Here is a 21,265-nt window from a genome sequence, read left to right on the forward strand (position 1 = left end):
TCACCTGTGCCCATCAGCTATTTATTCCTGGAATCGGCTTCTCAGAGACCTGTGTGCTGGGTGCTGGGGCCCACCCTCAAGAAGCTCCCAGACCTGGAACCTGGGTGTGGGCTGCTTCCCAGAGGAGGGGTCTGGGTCAGAGGGAACAGCTATGCCAGGCCCAGGAGATGTTTACCCACAGGAGCTGTGGGCGCACAGTGGGGCTCTGCAAATCCCTCAAGAGCGTACCTGTGGGATGAGGAAAGGCCACGGCAATCAGGCAGCCTCCAAGAGCTCCCCAAACCACAAGACACCCCATAGTTGCTATCATGGTTTGGAGCAGAGTGGGGAGTCCGGGACAATCGTCCTGACAAGAGCAGTTCACGGGGCCAGTAGAGGCTGTAGGGTAGGTGAGGTGTAACAGGAAGGCCAGTGACCCCTAGGTGCAGGGGTTGGGCTGATGTGGGTAAGGCTCACACATCAAGTCACACTGATGGCTGCCCCCTCATGGCCTCTGACTCCATGGAGTGGCCAGGGCAAACCATGAGGGAGCAGAGCCTCACGATTTCCCTTGGGCTGTGTCTGCAGGTTCCCTCGGAGACATGGAGGCTGGAGAGGAGGCTCAGGCCGCAGACATCGGCCTCCCAGAGCCGGAGGCTGCAGCACCTGAGCCCGAGGCTAAGGAGGAGCCCAAGCCCCTGAGCCCTTCCAGTCCAGGTGAGTCGGGCAATGGGTATGGCAGGCTGGGGTCTGGCACTCTGAGCCACCCCACACCTTTTCACATTCTGGCCTGTGACTTCATGAGAGCCAGTCCCCCTGTGAAGTATCATTGAACTTGGTGTATCTGTGGGCTAACCGTGCCTGATGGGGCGAGGAGAAGCCAGGGTGGCTCCCAGCCAAGGGCTTGATCCCACGGCTGGAGGGAACTGGGGGTAACCTATTTCATAGGTGAGGGAATGAGGCCCAGAGAGGTTACTGAGTTGCCCAGGGTTGCACAGCCTACACACCTGATCAGGGATCTGACCCCCAAGTCTGGATTCACATTTATTCCCCCGGTCTCCCCACCTGCTCTCCACCCCACCCCAGGCACCGGAATCTCTTCTTGGGACCTCCTGGTGGCAGTTTCCCCAGTAGAGGGTGGGACGCATTTCTCAAGCTGAGAACAAGTTTTGGAAGAAGAGGCAGCCCTCCACCCAGGGGTGAATTAACCTGACACCAGGAGGCCGGCTCAGGATAGCTGTACCCCCAGACAACCCCGAGACCCCTAGGAGGAGGAGCCTCACTGAGCAGAGGTGCTGGGGGAGGTCAACACCCGTCCTATTTTCTAGAAGAAACAGACTGGAAGGCTAGTAGTGGGAGGACGAGGGGGCGGGGCTCTGCCTGGGCCATCTGCTCGGAGCCCCAGCTCCCTCTCCTCTGCCTCCTTGGGTCCTCCACCATGGCCGTGGGGGTGATTTTACTCCCATTCCCATTTCATACCACGAATGCACACCCAGGCTGAGGTACCCCCAGGCCATCTTCTGATGGAGGAAACAGCCACAGACTGGCCCATTTGGGAGGGTGGTAAGTGGGTGGGCATGACTGGAGTGAAGGAGAGATGGGGGCTGGGGAGAAGGCAACATTGAAATGAGATGTGGAGTAGACAGCAGGAGAGCTCTGCAGGGGAGGAGGGGGTGGCAAGAAGCTGAGGAGGGGCAGGAGGCGGGCAGATATCCCAGACAGACCTTTGTCTCTGGCTGGGAGGTTCCTTCTCACTGTGGACCCTTCCAACCCCAGCATTTCCCGTCTCAGAGCATCGGGGTCACCACAAACTCAGGAGCCCAGCAAGCCTGGTCCTCTGAGACCTGCTGGCCCCTGTATCCCTTTCCCCAGTAGCAGGCCCATTGGAGTCACCAGGGCTATGCAGTGAGAGGAGGCGGGGCCAGCGGGACTTGAACCCAGGGCTGGGGCTCCCATCATTCTCAGCTCACTGGGAACTGCGCGGCCATGTGGAGGGATCAGGAGCCTGGCCTCTGGTGCCAGTTCTGGTTCATTATTGTTATCTCTGCCACCATCATCATCATCTCACATTGCCTGATGGAACACCAGCCTTCCCTCCCACTGGTCCCCAGCCTGTCCTTCCTGAACCTCAGTTTCTGAATCTGTAACTGGGCGTGAACCCCTTGGGGTGGCCGATGGGGCGGAGGGAGTGTGTGAGGGGCCCCTTGTCGCCATCAGATTGCTATTAGCTGCTGTGCACTAATGGGGAGGCCTCTGCCAAAGGGCAAGTGGCTGGTTACTTATGGACTTTGACCCGGTGGCTTTCCTAGGGTGCTGGGCCCCTTATCTGATCTGGGAGCTGGGGCTGCACGGGGCGGGGTGGGGAAGGAGCTGGAAAAAACAGCCGGGGTTGCACCTGGCACAGGCCGTGGTGATAACTCGGTGATGGGCGAGATAAGGCGGCAGGAGCAATATCTGCCTCTCGGGCGGGCCCAGCCCGGCTCCCTCTCAGTGGCTGGAGCTCAAATGCCAGCCACGTTGATTTATAGCCAAAAATAATAGGACTTTTATACTGTGTGATTGATTTATTTGATGTTAATCATGGCCCTTATCTCGGGTATTAATAACCTGCTGGGCGCGTGACGTCACCAAGGGGGGGCTTTTATGGGAGCTCATCGATTGGGGGCTGAGGTGGTTATCAGGCCAGCAGGGAAGGCAAATATGCCCTTTGGGCTGGAATTGGGTGCAGGGCCTGCTGGAGAGGCCCCCAGCTGCCCGTGGAGGAGACTGGGAAGGCGGAGCCCACATGTGTGCCCCTGGCCTGGGCGTGCCCAGTAGGGCATCCTGCACTCTAATTATTAACAGCAGCTGGAATAGCAATTATTATTGCTACAATTAATGAAGGGAATGAGGGGTTTTAAAGGCCAAGGGGGAAAATTGAGATGCCTGATCCTCCCCAATTAGAACAAGTCTAGGGGTGGGTGACCTTAGGCACATGCTTACCTGGGCCTTGGTGTCCTTCCTGGCCACCAAGGGTGGGTCAAGAGGTCAGGCAACTTGGTGCCCAGAGCTTGGTGGGGCCTGACGGTGTTTTCCTCTCTGCAGAAGCTAATCCCCCACCCCCACCACCAACACCGCACCCCACATCCCCTGAAGGCTCCAAGGAGACAGAGGGGCAGGAGCCAGAGACGAGTCTGGAGGAGGAGGCCAGCAGCTCTTGGATCGGGCCAGGTAACCACGCCTGCGGTCGTGTCCAGCAGCTTTGGATGGCCCCAGGCCCAGCCGTCTGGGAGTCCTGGAGCTGAGCGCTCTGGCGGCTCACGTGGGACAGGCCTGGCCTGCTGGCTGGAGAGGTTGGTGGCAACCCACTGGGCCCAGGCCTGTTCAAAGTCCAGCCTGCCTGTGGGGCCAGTGGTATCACTGGAGGTCAGCATGGAGCTGTGCCGATGCTCAGAGCTGAGTCCCAGGCCTGGTGTGGCAGGCCAAAGTGGGTTCCTCGGAGGGGAAGGAGGAGCAGGCGATGAGGCAGGGAAAGACATCCCAAGAGGCAGCAACAGCGGGGGGGGGGGGGGGGGGTGCCTTCCACCTGGGCTGGGATTTAGAGCTGTACAGGTGCTCAGGCCTGTGCAGGGTAGCCCGCCCCCACCCTGCCCCAAGGTGGCTGCGGACACCCGGGAGATGGGAGGTAGCTGCAAACTGCCTGGTCCGGGACCACAGGGAATGTCTTTGAGGGTGGTTTTGGACCACCAATCACACGCCCTCCAATTTGCAGCTGAAATTCTGACCTTGGAGGTCCCACCAAATGTGTTCTTTCTGGCCCCCCCAGTTCCACTCATTCGTGAAGAGAAGGAAGAATGTCGGTTGTCTCCATGGTTCTTTGGTTCAGGGACACGGGGTGATGTGTGGGAGGACTTGGTAGGGCTGCATCTCCAGGCGCAGGTACCACTTGCCATGGAGGGCTGTTAGTGGGAGCTGGGGAGGAGGAGGCAGGGCGTGGTTCCCTGGTGACTGGAAGGATGGGAGACTATACTCATGCCAGGCACATGCGCGATGCAGCAAGCATTTATTGAACACCTGTTATGTGCCAGAATCTGTGAGTGTGCACACACACAGGCGTACTAATACAAGTGAGGTTCATGACCTACCAGTGGGAAGAAGGTACATGGTGAGGGCCTCACCTTGATGGGGGGGGGGGGGGTCAGGGAAGTCTTCGCCGGAGCAGAGGGGCACCGAGTGACCAACGGGATTGTCGCTGGGTTGGGACCCACCACCTGGCTCCAGAGTCAGCTATGGGTTTGTGAGCTCCAGCTTGAGTGATCACCCAGGCGGTGCTGTCCACCCTGCAGGGTAATGTCATCATCCATTTCACATAGAAGCATAAGCCCCTAGAGATCAGAACCTGACCCCCGGCCAGGGCCGGGGTACACCCAGGACCTTCCTACACTATCTGCATCCTTGGGGGCCCTATCAGCTCCCACAGATATGAAATGGGCAGCGATGGGCTGATAAGTGGCCGCTGGCCAACCGCCGCGGTGGCTGCCCCCTATCAGACCCCAAGCAGGCCACACTTATCGCCCGCCCAGGGAAGCCAGAGAGGCCCAGTGGGCTCTTATCTCACAGGGGCCACCCGTGCCAGCAATGGGGCGGCAGGGCTTCATCGGGGCCCAGCTGGGTTGGTGTCCCCGAGGGCACTGCCCAGCACTGACCGCTTGCAGGGTATGGTGCAGCCAGTGCCTGGGCACCTTCATCTGCAAGTCCTGGCACTCTTTGCAAGTTTAAGGCCCTCTCTCTTGTTCTCTGTCCCTCTGAGCCCCTCTGCCTGTCATGTGTGAGCATCTCTCTCTCCCTGTCTCTCTCTCTCTCTCCCTGTTTTTTTTAACCCTGGCCTGCAGGTAATCTCCAAACCCCATGTGTGAGGGAAAATACAGCCCCCATCCTCACCAGCAGTCCCTGAGGCAGGCTTGGGGGCACCATCCATCTATCCTCTCTGGGATGGGGGTGGCAGCTTGGACCACAGTGCACCATACACTGCCTGGCCTTGGGCCAGTGCCTGGGCCCGAGCCTCAGTTTCCCATCTGGCCTGCATGAGGGTGGGAGCTGGTCACCTCACAGGACCCAGAGTTCAGCATACATGCCGCAGCCCGTTCTGGCTGCCCTCTCTCACCTTTCGGGCTGCCATCTGCTGGGCAGGACCCAGGTGGCAGCGGCCCAAGAGAGAGGCCGGGCCTCATTGTCCCTCTCTGCAGCTGCACAGTGGGTGCAGCGCAGCTGCCCTGCCTCCAGGGGTCAGGGCCCAAGCAGACGGCCTACAGAACCTCCAGGAGGCACCCACATGGCGCTGGGAGAGGGAGGCCTCTCCTCCCAGGAGGCCCTCCACACACGCTGCATATACAGTGAGGTCCTGGATGAGCGAGGGCTCTGTAAGCACTGGCGTGCGGGTCCCGGGGCCTGCTGGTGACCATCCTACTCTCCCACCCCGTCGTCTCCAGGCCCCATTACCCTCGCTTCCTCTCCACGGGCTGAGACCCGGTGAGTCCAGAGCGCCAAAGCCAGCCTGGGGAGCCGTTGAGGGTGTTTGTTTTCATTTTCTGAAGGTCCGAACTGTCGGCTGCTGGTGGCTCGGTTCCCAGGTGTTTCTGCTTCACGTGGGCCGCTCAGCGGTCCTGCGAGCAGGAGCACAGGCCCGTCAGCCTGCCCGGCCTGGGTCCACACTGCTGTGAGCACAGCTTCAGGGAGCATGCACACGCATGCCGGCCGCCTGTCCTCTGGGCCTCCATTTCCCCATGTGTCCGACAGAGCTGAGGAGCGCGCCGCCCCTGAGGGAGCTGTGAGGAGAGCGCCCTGCCTGGTGCGGTGAGCCCCTCGCCTCGGCTTCACGCTGAGGGCCGCCATGTTGCCCCGGCCGCCTGGGCTCCTCTGGGACTGGGAGAACAGGCAGTTCTACAGGGAGGAGCCACGGTCTGGCCCAACCCGAACCCCACTCCTGGGGCCGGCCCAGCTGTGCACCCGTGGAGCCGGGAGAAGCCCCTTTCCCTCCCCTGTGGGTGGGGTTCGTCTTGGCCCCACAGATGCCCTTGCCCACCCCTCACCCAAGACGCCCCCACTGCACCAGAGCCAGATCTGCTGTCGGTCAGAGCCCGGGCCCAGGCTGGGTTTGAGGCCCAGCTCTGCAGTGACATCGCAGCGTGGTCTCTAGGATGTCACCTCCTCCTCCGAGCCCCCAGGGGTGCGTGAGGGCCAGGGCCGAGGTGCGCTGAGTGAATGCTGGAGGAATGCTAGCTGTGCCAGAGAGGTTCACCTCACGGGCTCAAGCAGCACCAGCTTGAACTGTGTGGGGGGAATGAGCAGCCTGGGGAGTGTGTGACCCTAAAGGGCTCGACAGGGGAGGGGGGCTGAGAGCGTGGGAGGGGAGGGTGCCAGGCGAGGACACAGCCCATGCAGAGGCTCAGAGGTAGCATCGAAGCCCAGCAAGGAGGCCCCGGGGCCTGAGGAGGGCAGGAGGAATGGGGAGTGACCAGGTGGGTAGGGTCAGGCCCCAAAGGAGAGGAGGTTGGGGTGGGAGCTGAGCCTTCATCCCAGCTCAAAGGGAAGGGGGCAGGCAACAGGAAGCGGGAGAGCTCAGGAGTTTTATCTTTGAAATGACCTTGTTTGCTAGAGGGGCTGACTGTTTAAAATTCTGATATGCAAATGGCTACGAGCTATAATCTATAATCCCCAAATCCTGTCCGGAAGGGCAGCTGCCACTGCCTTTGCTTTGCTGGACCAGTGTTCTCTGCTCCTCAGGGGATGGCTCCACCCACCCCATGTCCCACTCCCTCTCTGTGTCCTGTGCCCACACCTCCCACTACCCTCTTTCCCCTCCACCTCTCCACTTAACATCGGGAAAAAGCAGGTCAGACAGACAAGCACCCCCATTAGGACTGAGAGTCCTGAGGGTCCCATCTGTGTGGGGGTCCTGGGCCTGACACCCACCTCATGGTTCTGTCCAGGCTTCTGACTAATGGCAGTCAGCATGGCCTTGGCCTGCCTGGCAGATCACGAGGAGACTGATGAAGGGAGCAGCTGCAGTGTTTGGGTCCCCTCCCTTTGGTAGTCCCTTAAGATCCCGTCCCACCAAGTAGCCCCTCGGCCAGCAGAGGGAGGGTGACTTGCCCCCCTGGGGTGGCCAGAGAAAGCTTCACTCCTCTGACCTCCCACCCTGCCTCCCCTCCCACCCTCTGCCCAGCACAGAGGGGACTCCAAAGAGCACAGTCTCTGTCTAGCTCTCCGGCCGCCTGTTTGGAGGCAGTGTGACCAGATGCCCTGGATGCTGAGCGCAGCGCTGATCACCGTGGGTGCTGTACTCACTGGGGAGCAGGAGGGGAACCCAGGAGGCCCCTAGGGCTCCCCACCAGCCCGGGAACATCAAGTGACCATGAGGACAGCCTGGGCTTCACAGGTGCAGGAAGGAAGGCGGTGGCCAGGGGCACCTTTGGTGGTCAGGGCACCCAGCCTGTGTGATCAGGGCCCTAGGAGCAGGTCCCTTTCCCCCATAAGGTCTCAGGGCCTGGAGTTCTTTCCTGGTGACCACTGTTTACCAATAAAGCCAATTGGGCAAAGCCTTGGAAGGGTGGGGACCAGGATACAAGGCGAGAGGCCTGTGGGCAGTGGGCAGCCTCCTGTGCAAGACTGATTGCTGGACCACAGCCTGGCTTTATCACGAGGGCACAGGCTGGCACTGGGTAGGACGAGGTTGAGCTGGAGCAGGAAGGGACGGGGGCGCAGAGCTGGGGACCACCTGCCACCACCTTTCACTCATTGACACTGAGCAGCAACCTGCCCTGGGCCCCAGACTGGGCAGCAGCTGAGACACCCGTGGAGCAAACAGTCCCCACAAGGGCCATGGTCTGTCACCTCTGACTCCAGGGGTGAGTTGGTTCTGCTCCCCCAAAAGCCAGGGCGTGTGGTGGGGGAGTGGGCTGGGGTTCCCTAGAGCTGAGACTGAGATGGACTTTCCTGGGCCTCAAAACCCCTGTCTGGGGCAGCCCAGTTTCAAGAGAGAGGGGCTTGGAGGGGGGACGAGGACCCACACAGGCCAAGAGAAGGAATGTGGAGTACAGCGTGGCCGCGTGTGAGCTCAGGACCTGGTGAGAACCACGTTACAGTTAGGGAAACTGAGGCTTGGCAAGACGCAGTGGCATGCCAAGGTCATCCAGCTCACAGTGGGCAGGGAGCTGGCATCTGAGAGGCTGTGCCTGTTTTCTAGAAGGTATCTCTAGGCTTCATTTCAGTGCCCTGCCTCCACCCCTCCATCCCTGGCTGTGTGATCAGGGCCCCAGGAGTGAGGTCACCTTTACCCATCAATTCTCAGGACCTGGAGGTCTTTCCTGGTGACCACTGTTTAAAAAATAAATCCAATGGCCCAAACACCAGTGTCACCTTCTTTGTCCCCAGCTCCATCCCCAGCCCTGGAGGGAGTGACGCGTAGGCTGGCCATGTTCCCACAACACTGCAGGTCGGCAGAGGGAACAGCCAGGTGGTCAGAGCCCTAACCCCAGGCCAAGGCCGAAAGGACAAATTGGAGTGGGGCTAATGAACCCCCTGGGCTGGGCTGGAGTGTTCAAGGGAGGAGCTAGCATGCAGGGGTCCTGAGGTTTGAAGTGTGGGTGTGGCTCAGGCATTAGAGGCTGGAGTGGGGGTGGGGAGAGGTAGGATGGGGCATGTATGGCTCAATGCCATGGACTATGGGGAGACGCCTCCATTTTCTTGGCTATAAAATGGGGGGCTGCAGGGTTTTAAGTGGGGCGTTTGTTCAGCTGCCGTATGGAGAATAGGTTGGGAAGCCGCTGCTGTGAGGGGCTGGAGGAGGCATCTGTCAGCCATTTCCTGCTGGGGGGGAGGGGGGTTTGGAGCCTGGTTCCCCCACCCGCAGGGACCCAGGGGGCCTGCTGGGAGCTGGGAAACCTCACCCTGGAGGGTGAGCGAGGGCGTAGGGCCGACTATCTGGGCCGCGCTCGGCTGACTAATCTTGTTGCCTGGAGTTTCTATGCAAACCTCAAGGTTTGTTATCGGGCAGTGGGCGGGCAGGCGGCTGAGGCAGGACGGCCTGTCCTGATGGACAGCCCAGGAGATGGGCCGATACTGCCCGGCCACAAGTCCCCTCCCGCCAGCTCGGCATGTGTGGGTGGGAAAAATCATTTCAGCTATTTTGCTTTATCACCGGGCCTGGCATTGCAGCCTGATAGGCCTATTTGTCTTAGATTAACAGATAGGGGAGGGGCGTGGAGGGGGATGATGGCTGATGTCAGGGGTCAAGCTGGAGTCAGCACCAGAGACCAGATCCAGCAGCTGGGTCTTTCTGGATATCCCAGGGAAGGGGGTGCACACCAGGTGCCCCAGCGGCACATGTTCCCTAGGATCACCTAGTGGGCTCTACGTCGCCCCGACCTCCCACTTCATAGCTGAGCAAATTGAGACTCAGGGAAATGGAGCGAAATCCTGGGGAGCAGTCTGTGTGTCCCCACAGTCGGTCATCCTTTCTTCCCAGGTGTTTCCTGAGCACCTTCGGGGGCCAGACACGCTGCAGGTGCCAGCAGAGTCCATCAAACAGGAACAGCATGGGATCTCAGCCTAGGAGTGGGCAAGGGAAGGGAAGGCGGTAGTTTATTCACTCAACAAACACTTGTGCACTCTGTGCCGACAGAGTCCAGGTGCCCAGGGAGCTGACAGGGAGACAGAGGCTAAATAATAAGGAAGTAAAAATGTCATGTGTTCTAGGGGGAGCAATTAATAAAAGAAAGAAGGGGAGCCATTCTGAATTGGGTAGCCAGAGCAGGTGTTGCTGAGCCCATGTTTGAGCAAAGACCAGAGGAGTGAGGGGAACCAGCTGCTGTCGGGGTACAGTGTACCAGGTGGAGAGCACAGTGCAGGCAGGAGCCCTGAGGCAGGAGTGCTCTCGGCTGGGTCTGGAGTGAGTGCAGGGGTGAGGACGCAAGCTCAGAGCATGGGGGCCCTATCTGTAATGGTTGTCTTGGAAACGGAGTTCAGAGGTCACAGGCTTTGGCCAACACACGCTGAGGGTGACTGGCTGACTGATGGATACCTAGGCTGCCCACCACCCCAGACCCCAAGCTCTTTCCATGACCCCTCCCCAGAGCATCGGTCCCCAAGCCAGGGTAGGGCCTGAACCCTTAGCCTGCGTCCACCACCAAAGCTCAGAACTGCCCACCTCTCTGAGCAAGGCCCTGTGGGCGGAACCCCCAGGACAGGGCTGAGGTGGGACTATGAGCCCATGGCCCCTAACTGGGGTGCTGAGGCACAGAGATGGCCATGGCTCCCCCTGTGCCCAGGCTGTTGACCCCCCTCAGCCCTGGGTAGCCCCCTCGCTGTGTTCAGCAGTTCCTCATGCAGAGGAGCTGATCACCTGGCACCCACATCAGCCCTGCCAGGCAGCTGCTCCTTGGCCCGTCCTGACTCCAACCTCTGCCTGCAACAAAGGCACCCGGGCCTTAGGGTCACAGATTTGGGGGGTGGTCAGAACATCTGGGAGGGGCAGGCTACCAGTGGGCAGCTCTTTGGTAAGACTCCCATCCAACTCTTCCATAGGAGCTTATCCCCATTCGCTCACTCGCTGGTACTTTTATTTATTGAGTGCGTACTGTGTGTAAGCCCCTGTTGTAGACGCTGGGGGTGTAGCATGAACAAAACAGACCAGCCACTGCCCTCTAAGAGCCGCAGCCAGTAGCACGGAGAGCAGTCATCGAGGGGTGCAGGCTAAGCAGGGAATGCGGACAGGAATAGAGGGTGGTTAGGGGCTGGGGCGGGCTCAGAAGTTTGCACAGAGAGCTCAGTGGGTCCCAGGGAAACTGCCCCACAGAGCACAGCGTGCAGAGATCCTGCATGCAGGGGGACCTGCAGGGGAGACAAGGACAGAGCAGGAGGGGGCAAGGGCTGATGGCTGGGCTGGTTGCCATGTGGGGAAAGGACTGTGGGGGTTCAGGGTGAACATGGAAGACCCATGAAAAGGCTGAGACTAAAATTTGGTGTCAGATGCCGGACTTCCTCAGAGGTGGAAATTGAAGCCCAGAGAGGTTAGGCGGCTGCCCCAGTGCCAGGACTGGACGATTGAGAGCTGAGCCTGAAGTCCACCTCCCAGAGAGAGGCCCCAGCCCACCCTCTCCTGACCCAGCTCCAGCTGGTTCTCAGGGGCTCCCAGGGCCCCTCCTCAGAGGGTGTGGACACTGTGTGGGTGGAGGGTGAGTGAGCAGCAAGGGACTCAGTGAAGAGGGTAGCTATGGCCCAGGTCCTGGGCTGTCCCGGCGTCTGGGGGGGCCCAGGCCTGGCTGCCTGCCCATGCTGCCCGCTGACCTCACCGGCCTTCCGGGAGCGCCTATCTGTGGCCAGGGCAGCCTATCTCGGCCGCGGGTGCTAATCAAGCCCGGCTTCCTCCTCCGCCCTCCCTCCGGCTTCCTGCCTCAGCCAGCCCACCCAGCCGGTTAGCTGTGTGTCTAAGCATCAGCCTTTGCCTGGCCTGCCCCTCCCAAGCATCACTATAGTGCAGGTCCGCCTGCCCCCACCCCCCCCCCCACCGCCCCCACCCCCGGGGAGCCTCTGGAGCCTTGGCTACCTCTTCCAGAAGTTTCCCTCCCTGCCCTCCTCCAGGGCCCAAAATCAGACCAGCACAGCCTGGCCATGGTGCTCACTTCTCTGAGCCTCCTGGTCAAATGGCCCCAGATGCACGCAGAGGACCCCGAGGGACGGCAGGGATGGCCATTCCTGGCACGACTGTTGCTGTTCCTTTGTCAGTGCCAATGCTAGTGCTGGCACGGTCCCTCCTCCTGGCACCCGTGCTCACACTGCCACTCTTCCTAGCGCTGTCACTGTTGTTGGGACTAGTACTGTCATGGTGACTGCTGCTGTTGCTAGCACTATTGCTGTCACTAACACTGGTACTCATGTAGGTACTCTCACTGTCACTAGCACTGTCCCTGTCACCAGTAATGTTACTGTCCCATTACCCCTTGGGGCATGACTCCCACAAGGCACCAGGGCAGACCTGGCTTCCAACTGTCACCTGTCTCGCTGGGGGCCTTTGGGTCCCTACTCCAGCTGCTCCTCTGCGGGGAGGACAGGATGTTCAGGCTGTCTGGAGATGCCAGGAGGGTTGGGATAGGCCCGGGCAGGGCCGGGCAGCAGGAAGGCAGCACGTGCAGCTTGGTGGCTCTCTCTAAGCATGCCCAGGGCTGTGCAGTCCCGGGGCTGTGGTCCCCAGGGCATGGTGTTGGGCTCTCCCTGGAGTCATGTAGCCTCAGCGGGGCGAGTCAGGGTCACCGGTAGGCAGTTCCCTCCCCTGTACAGCTGGCTCTCATTGCCCAGGAGAGAGACAGAGGCAACCTGCTGTCAGGCATAGGCAGCACTGCCCTCGGGCCAGGCACCATTTGTCATGGGATCTTCCTCAGTCCCAGGAGTGGGCTCTTTGACCACACCCACTTGACAGACGGAAACTGAGGCTGGACAAGCTGCAGTGTCTCTCTCAGACCCAGGATGGGAACCAGGCCCCCACTGGCCCTACAGGCCTGCCAGCCCGCCCACTTGCCCTCCCCCATGTGATTTAACACTTTGTTCTCAGAGAGCCCCTCCCCCTGCCAGATGAGCGGGGCTCCTTATTTATTTATTTATTACTCCTCTATCTCTGCGCGTAACTTTTGATTTCCTCGCTGTGTTTTTCCATTACGGCAGCGGTGGACGTAGCTGATAAGATCAATCCCGGGAGATGGGACAAAGGGGCCGCCATCGGCTCGAGGGCTGGTCATATCCTGCCCGAAAGGGCCGAGCAGGGCCTGAAATGAGGCGCGATGCTATCTGCGGGGCTTATTATGTGTTGAGGTGGGGAGGGGGCTCTGCCTGCCTCAGCCTCTCCCCCCTCCCCATCAGAACCCGCCTTTGCCCCCCCAGACAGACTCCTGCATCCCACCATCCTCAGCCCCATCCCTCACAGGACCCCTGAGCGCCCTCGGCAGTGGGCCCTGGGAAGGGCTTTGCCCAGACACCCACCTGGGCTGTCCCAGTGCCCCTTGGCCTCCGGGCTGTTCCTGCAGCTTCCCTGAGCCTCCGTGATCCTGTCTGTCACCGAGACTCCCTGTGCCGCTGGAGCTGCTGGGTGCAGCCGACTCGGGAGCCCTGCCCCCTTCCCAAAAAAGCACTCACACAGCCGGGTGCCCAGGCTGGATCCTGCACGGTGCTGTGATGGTCTTGCCTTGACTCAGCAGTTCAGCTTCTAGGAATTTATCCCAGAAAAATAATCTCAGCGTGGACAGGCATAGGGTGGCGAGGATAGCCATCACACCATGTTGAAGATAGCGAGCCGCCTATTTTATTTATTTATTTATTTGTTTGTTTGTTGCTGGCCTGCAGAATTTCTACAAGAAGGGGGAGAAATTATTCTAAAAGAAGCAAATCCTGCACAGACATCCCCATTGCTTGGCCAGTGTGTGCACTTCCCTACATGCACACAGTGGGTCAGACGTGCCCAGTGCTGAAGGCCAAGGGTAGGACAACAAGCAGATCTGGGGCCGACATGGGGCAGTCCCAACAGCACCCATCCCCTTCCCCGGTCCCTGACCTTTCCTGGTCCTGCCGAAATTCCACCTGTCCCACCCCACGTCCTTGCTGGGTCTCAGAAGGCACACGCAATCATCTTGGCAGGAGCAAGGAGTGGAGGTGAGAGCAAGCACTGTGCCCCCAGACAGGGAACCCTGGTGGAGCCTGGCTATGGGCTCAGCTGGATGGGCCCAGTGGGGAGCCCCAAGAGTTCCTGAGCAGAGGCTCAGCTGTGTCTGGGGTGCCTGCTGTGTACAGGGCAAGGCTCTCTGTACTCCAAACCTCCTTGCCTCTCTTCCCCAGCCCTGCCTTGTGCTAGTCATTGTTCTCCCTCCCCACCCCCCACTCCACCCCAAGGGCATGAAGAAGGACATAGCATTGGACAGGGTCTGGGGCCTGGGTGTGAACTCAGTCACCTGCCTCACTGTGGCCAGGTCCTCTCTGATCCCCAGTCTCCTGGTCTATACAGGGGATAATACCAGCCCCTGTGGCACTCGGGGGGAGAGGGGGAAGTTTGAGGACTGGGTTGATCAGTACCAGGAAAGCAGGTGTCTGCTGGTTTTACATAGCGCAGTAAACACCACAGCTTTCACAAGATGGGGCTTTAACAATTCCCGGGACTCGGCCTCGTGCTGGGGTGTTCCTAGGGGACCCTGGGCCAGGGGGCCAGTGCCCCAGTTAGAGCCGTGGGGTGTGGGCAAGCCAGAGCCCTCCCTGTAGACCTCAGCCTCCCTCCCCATGTGTAACCACCTCCTTTGTGGGCAGAGCAGATGGGAGGTGCTTGGTGCTCAGGGACTGCTGCCTTTTCTGGAAGGGTCTTTGTAGTCCCTGCAGGGCTCACCCTACATAGGCAGTGGTCATGTCATGATATTCTCCAGTGTGTTGCCTCCGTGCCCACTGCTGCCCCACCCCCACCCCCAGCAAGACAAGGCGAGGGGCTCAGCAGTGGCAGCCGGCCTTCCCTTCACCCTTGTGACCACCAGCCTCTGCCCAGACCCTCACTCACCCTCACACCCACCCCCACCCCCTACACATTTACAGAAGAGACAGGGGGTCCTGTGAGGACCATGTCCCAACCTAGCTCAGGGAGCAGAATGGACTGGCCAGGCTGGGGGCTGAGAGGCAGTGAGCCGGAGGCTCAAAAGAAGGAAGGGCCCTCTCTGTGGTGTCGGCCTCTGGAAAAACAGGGGCCAGGGGCCAGGACGCCCAGGCTGATAGGGGCCAGATAAGCTATTTGCACAGGAGGTATTTTCTTTACCTTATCACACATCCTGCTTCCAGCCTGCCTGCAGGACGAGGCAGGGCCCGGAAAGCCAGGGACCCCGACCCCACTGCTCAGGCCACAGCGTCTCCAAAGACCAAGTACCAGGGCCAGGGGCTGGAGGGGCTTCCGCTGCCCACTTCGCAGGTGAGAAGATTGAGGCCCAGGGACCACGACGGTTAGCTTTTTAAGGAGGCGGGAGAGGCCATGAGTCCTGGAGCTTGGAGGCACCCAGGAAGCTGTGGTTCTTAGGCTCCATGGGGCTGAGGGGAGGCTCCATCCAAAGTGGGGAGCAGAAAGGAAAACTCAGCGAGGCAGGGAGCGTCCTGGGTCCAGCACACGGCCCCTAAGGAGTCTCAGGCCTACTGCCTACCCCATGGCTGCTCCTGCCAGTCAAGCTGGTCCTCTTGGCTGTGCCTGGAGCGGGCAGAGTATCTGAGACACATCCCACCCCAAGGAGCCAGATCTCTGGGCAGTCACCCACCACACCCTCCCCCAAGACTCTGAGCTGCCGGCAGGGCCTTGGAAAGGGCACTTCTGGGACTGAGTGTGGCCCCCCTGCAGCCCAGTCAAGATGACAGCCAAGGCCTTGCCAAATCCCGGCCCCACAGACACCCCTTTCCCTAGGGCCACCCCCTCACCAGGATAGGTCTCTGGGCCTGATAGTGGTGAAGGGCCCCTACAGGTCCCAGGTGAGCGACGGGGCCCCACCCTGCTCTCTGACTGTTCCCAGGCGGTCCCAGCTCCACCATTAGCCGGGGCCAGGGTTCAGCCCGATAAAGATGGGCTGTTGTTCTATATCAAAAAATCAATACTCCCCAGTGATGTTCCAGTGATAGGGAGAGACGTTCACAGGCACCAGCTGGCGGCAGGGTGGGGGCAGGGCCAGGGGCTCCAGCACCTGAGGCTGCCCTCCCTGCATGTCCCTCACCTGGCTGGCCAGCAGGCTGCTCCATGGTGGACTCCGTCTCAGCAGTCCCCCTCCTTGCCCCACCACCTCTCAGTGGGTGGGCAGCCTGAGAGCCACCCCTGGAGGAAGCCCAGAGCTAGGCCCTCCCCAGGGTCAGGCGGTGAAATGCTGAGAGGTGAGAACAGAAGCAGAGGACAGGCCAGCACGGGGCCCCCCTCATGCTCAGCAGGACCAGCTGCCCCATCTCCCAGGCCTATGCTTGCTGATTAGACTGGAAGGTCCAGCTCCGGTTCCGCCTCCTTCCACTGTCCTCTAGACACGGACGCTCCCTAGGTCCCCAGCAGTATTGGGGCCATCAGGACATAGCTGTTGGCAACCCCAGCCCAAGGGGCTAGCATTCTAGTGGAGAGACAGAGTTAATAAAATATAAGGGTCAACTCCGCAGTGCTGGGATTGGTGGCCTAGGGCCGTGGTCGGCAAACTGCGGCTCGCGAGCCACATGCGGCTCTTTGGCCCCTTGAGTGTGGCTCTTCCTAAGCCTTAGGAGCACCCTAATTAAGTTAATAACAGTGTACCTACCTATATAGTTTAAGTTTAAAAAATTTGGCTCTCAAAAGAAGTTTCAATCGTTGTACTGTTGATATTTGGCTCTGTTGACTAATGAGTTTGCCGACCACTGACTTAGGGCATCGCCCCTGCTCATGCACAAGGTAATTGGGCACCGAGGCCCTGGAGCACCCCCTTCCCCCAGTCACTGTGCCTGCACCCACTGGCCCACATTGGAGCCGGCCAGTGTCGTCCTGCCAGCCCCCTCTGCCGTGAGTTCCCAGTAACGTCACCTGCCGCTCTGCCTGGTCTCAACCTACCTCACCTTGTCCAGCCGCTGTGCAGAGCTTGACAGGAGAGGGCGGTTCAAGAGAGGGCTATTCTAGAGAAGGCGCTTTGCCCAGTGGGCGGGCATTCAGCCCAGGTCCAGTGGAAAGAGAGTCTCGGGCAGGTGCAGTGGCCTGGGCAGAATGCCGTGGTCCTCCTGGCAGGTGTGTCCCCCCAGGAGAAGGTCAAGTTGAGGCCTCAGGGTCCATCTTGCCCCTGCAACCAGCTACTGTGAGCATAGGATCTGTGGGAAACTGCTTAAGAAGGAAGGTTCTGGCTTGAAGCCCTTTGAAAAGCTCTGACCTGGGATGAGAGGGAAACCCCCTCCAGGGAGGACTCGGGCTCTGCACACTGTACTAGCCTGAGCACTAGGGTGGCCGGGTGCTAGCGGAGGCTGGGCACCCATAACCATGCCCAAAGGCCAGCAGGGGCCACGGTGGGCAGAGAAGCCGGAGACTTCCCCAGGCGCTGGTGGGACCAGGTGGGGGACACCCAGGAGGCCTGTGCGGGGGAGTTGGGCGGTTCCCAGGATGTTCTCTGTCAGTGAAGTGGGCATTGGTCTTGGGCACAGTCCCATCCACATCTCCAGTGCTGGGCACTCAGTAGCGCTAAATAGCACAGAAATGATCTGAGGGAAGTGTGGCCCTGTGGTCTGTGGCCAGAATAGGGGTAAGGGCAGGGGTTGAGGCATCATCTCAGGGGAGCCGGTCACTGTCTGAGGGGCAGCAGCCGGCCTTGAGCTCAAATGGCTCCTGGCTCTGCCAGGGCATCCTATCTCCCCCACGAGGCCAGAGGTCCCAGACTGTATGTGCTCTTATTTTTAAATGATGGCAGCAGGCCCCCATTTTTGTTGTTGTTGTTTTGGGGGGATGGGGCCTCTGTTTATATTCACGTCCTCAGCTCACAGTCCCCGGCTCCTCTGGCACCACCTCCCAGACCCTGGCCTTCCTGTGGTGGTCCAGGCCCTCTGAGGGACTCTGTGGGGATGCCCAGGCCAGAGGCAGGGTGGAAACCCTCATCTGGGCCATGAGCCACTGATCTACTGAGGCTCCAGGTGGCTTTGCTTCCAAAGCTTCCTCACTGCCGTCACCATTGCCTCCCTCTGCAGCCACACGTCAGATTATTCCCTCCATCTTGGCCGTGCCAGCTGCCATGGGGCTGGGGTCCTGGGAGAGCCTGGGACAGAGCCTCAGTACTGGGGGTGTGGCCTGGGCACATGGCCTGCGCATCAGTATCGTTTACTCCCCTCTCAGCTCAGTTGCTGCCACCTGTGAAATGGGGCTGGGAGTGTGCTGAAGGCCTACATGGTGCCAGCCATGTGATTTGCCAGATTCACTGGCATGAGGGCACACTGCCTGGGTTAGGGTCATGTATTTGGGGTCAGAAGGATCTGGGCTTGATTGACTGTCTGTGCTACTTGCTGGCCATATGAGCTTGGACAATCCCTCAATCTCCCAAGCCTCACTTCCTTGGGCTGGCAGAGAGCAGGAGAAAGAGACCCCAAAAGCTCTTTTAGCTATGTCCTCTCAACCCTGTGTCCCCATAATTCATAGATGGGCACTGGAGGTCTTCAGATGGGGCAGGATCTATCCATAGGTGCTGTGGCCACTGGTGACAGAGCCAGGGCTGAAATCAAGCTCTGTTCCTTTTTGTTTCCTGATGTGGCATTCAGGCGGGCTGGCTGTCGACCTATATAGCTCTGGGTCTGCAGGTCCTGAGGCCCCAGGCTGGGTGGGCATGACAGCCTTTTTTGTGCCCTGGAAGGTATGAAAAGGTCAGCAGTCCCAGCTGGGAGTCTTGCTACTGCCACAAGCCTGGAGAAACCAGCCCAAATGGGAAATGCTGCATAGCTCCTGCAGATGTGCAGGCCTAGGGGAGAACTGGCAGCAAGGGTGGGCCTTTTGGGAACAGCTAGCTGTCCATAGTGCACTGTGACCTCACCCCACAGCCCTCCTCATGCCCCAGGGCAAGGATCTGTCTCAGCCTGTTCCCAGTTCCACATGGGAACCCTGAGCCAGGCTCCGCCTCCTCGGGCCTTGTTGCCCCATCTTTAAATGGGAAGCAAGAACAGGGGCCAACAGGATGAGGCCCAGCTGGTGGGATATTCCAAGAAGCTGATGGGGATTAGCCTTCCTCTGCCATTTCTGCCAGGCCCAGATTTGCCCCCTGCCAGCCAGGTCATACAGGAGGGTCACAGGTGAGCAGGGCCACAGCATCCATGCAGAACAAACCTTCCCCTCCTAGTGGGCACATAGCAGAAGGGAAGAGAGCCTGGCCAAGCACATGCAGGGACTGCAGGTGGGCCCAGCTGGACCCCACTGCCTGCTTGCAGGTCGTGCTTCTGTGAATGCTCATCGAGCACTGACTGTGCAGGCCCCGTCGTTCATGTACCATATTCATTATGTCACTTCACCCTGCAATGAAGGTGCTCTTCTACCCATTTCACACAAGAGGAAACGGTGCCGGGAGGGGAGTGACCTGTCCGCTGGGAGATGGCAGTAGCAGGATACAAGCACAGGTTCTAGAACAGGGGTTCTCAACCTTCCTAATGCCACGACCCTTTAATGCAGTTCCTCACGTTGTGATGACCCCCAACCATAAAATTATTTTCGTTTCTACTTCATAACTGTAATTTTGCTACTGTAAACAATATGTAATTATATATGTGTTTTCCGATGGTCTTAGGCAAGCAACCCCTGTGAAAGGGTCGTTCGACCCCCAAAGGGGTCGCGACCCACAGGTTGAGAACCACTGTGCTAGAACCAAGGCCAATTGCTAACGCTGCAGAGAAGACAGACACTAGATGGTGGTGGCCACGTGGGGCTAGAGGAGGAGCCGCTCAGCCTCCACTCTTTGTCCTTCTAGGACTTCAGCTACCATCCAGCTCATGGCTTCCCGGCCAGGAGGGTTGAACTGAGGACAGAAAAGGGGCTGGATTTTAGAGCTGGTGACCCTGGACAAGTCACATCACCCTCAGTAAAATGGACAAGTCCCCAGTGTTCCAGATCATGGGGGGCAGGGGCATTGAGGTGTGTCTGTAGCATACACAGGTGCAGAGCAGGTGTGTGAGCGAACAGGTCTGCAGGACATATCATTGCCAGAGAGCTTGTGCCAGCCAATAGAGGAGACAGCCATAATCTGCTGTGTGACCTTAACGAGTCTCTTGCCCTCTCTGGGTCTGGTTTCCATGTTGGTACAGGATGTGTTGGAAACACACACTGTCAGGGCCCACACAATCTCCAAGCCAGCCCCACTCTGGGCCCACACCCAGGAAACTTTTAGAGCCCCATCGGGAAGGCAGGGGGCCTGCTTACCCTGGAATTTCCCCCCCCTCTTGCCCTCTCCCTCCCTCTCTCCCTCTTGCTCCTTTTTCTCTCTCTTTTCTATGACTTTTATCAAAGGCAAACAGCATGATCCCTGAGATAGGGCCGCTCCCCAGCAAAGCCAGGGCCAGCTGGCCCACAGGAGACACAGGGCGAGGCCGGGTGGGAGTGATGGGGCTGATTAGATAAGTGGGTGCTGGCAGTGACCCCAAAGTGAGCACTCACATGCTGATCCCACAGCCCACCATTCAGGGCGGAGAATGCCCAATGGTTGGACTCTGTGCTCTGGAGTCCACCAGCCATTAGCATAAAGGAGGAGCCAGCCAGCAGGTACAGGAGGCAGCAGCCCCCAAGCTCATGGACACTCCAGCAAGCCTACAGAGCCACCCCAAGTCAGAGTTGCACACCAGCCTGCCAAGGCCTTTGCTCAGAGAAACTGAGGCCTGGGAGGCTGGGCGCAGGGGGCTCTGGAGCCAGAAGTTCCAAGTTGGAGCCCTGGATCTTCTGTCAGAAAGGAGCTCAGGCTGGTCTGGGTGGGTACCTGCTGTGCAACTCTGAGGGTGTTGCTCAGGTTCTCTGGGCCTCCTTGGCAGGATGAAGTGGGAAGAGTGGAACCTTCTCACTGGCTTCTTATTCATGGTGTTGAGGGAGGTCACCACCGGCTCCAGGCTGGGCAGAGCTGGGGGCAAGGCTGAGGGCAGCAGCTCAGCGGCCGTCCTGGGCTGGGCCTCAGGGCGCCTGGGATCCCAGGGGAGGAAAGCAGTGCTGTCCACATCTATTAACATGTTGACCTCTACTTACACAGCCGCCAGCCCAGCAGGTAAACTGAGGCTCAGCAAGGGGTGAGCAGAGGCAGGCCTGGCCCCAGCCTGTTGATTCCAGCCCCAGTCTCTCACTCAGCCGCTCCCTCCACCAGGCTCCCAGAAGTGGGTCCTGACCTGGCCTGCGTGGCAACACTCAGCCCTGCTCCCTTCACTATCCCCTTGGGATGCCATTGGAGGGTTTGGAGACCTAAATAGACGTGTAAATCATATAAATACGCAAAAACTGAATTTTCTCTTCTGGTTCCTCACAGATGCTTGGGGGTGAAATTGAATCCTGTGCTGCATGTTTGTTCTGGAAATAACATGTGTGGGGTTGTTTGCCAGAATAAATTAGTCTTTGTCCTGATGCTGTGCCTATAGTGGTGGCCTGACCCCATGGGGGCGGGGGAGCCACCCAGGCAGCAGGGCCTGCCCCACCGCCCTGAGGAGGCCATCTGCAAATGGAAAAACTGAGGACAGAGCAGGAAGCCAGCCACTGGACAGGAGAGCTCAGAGCTGGCCCACTGTACCCCCCACCTCCTCTCCAACAGCCTCCCTA

The 21,265-nt window shown here is 59.4% G+C and overlaps 1 protein-coding gene across 1 annotated transcript in view; it reads left to right on the top strand.

Moving 5' to 3' along the window:
• Positions 1–573: 573 nt before the first annotated feature.
• ZFPM1 (zinc finger protein, FOG family member 1) overlaps positions 574–21,265 on the top strand; it is a 42,837-nt gene continuing 22,145 nt past the window's right edge. Inside the window, exons 1-2 of the mRNA XM_081106985.1 lie at positions 574–696; positions 3,064–3,189. Of these exons, the coding sequence (XP_080963111.1) occupies positions 582–696; positions 3,064–3,189 (241 nt within the window). The 5' untranslated portion in view covers positions 574–581. The remainder of the gene's footprint in view (positions 697–3,063; positions 3,190–21,265) is intronic.

This window comes from Myotis nattereri (assembly GCF_964212035.1).
Source record: "Myotis nattereri genome assembly, chromosome: 15".
NCBI lineage: Eukaryota > Metazoa > Chordata > Mammalia > Chiroptera > Vespertilionidae > Myotis > Myotis nattereri.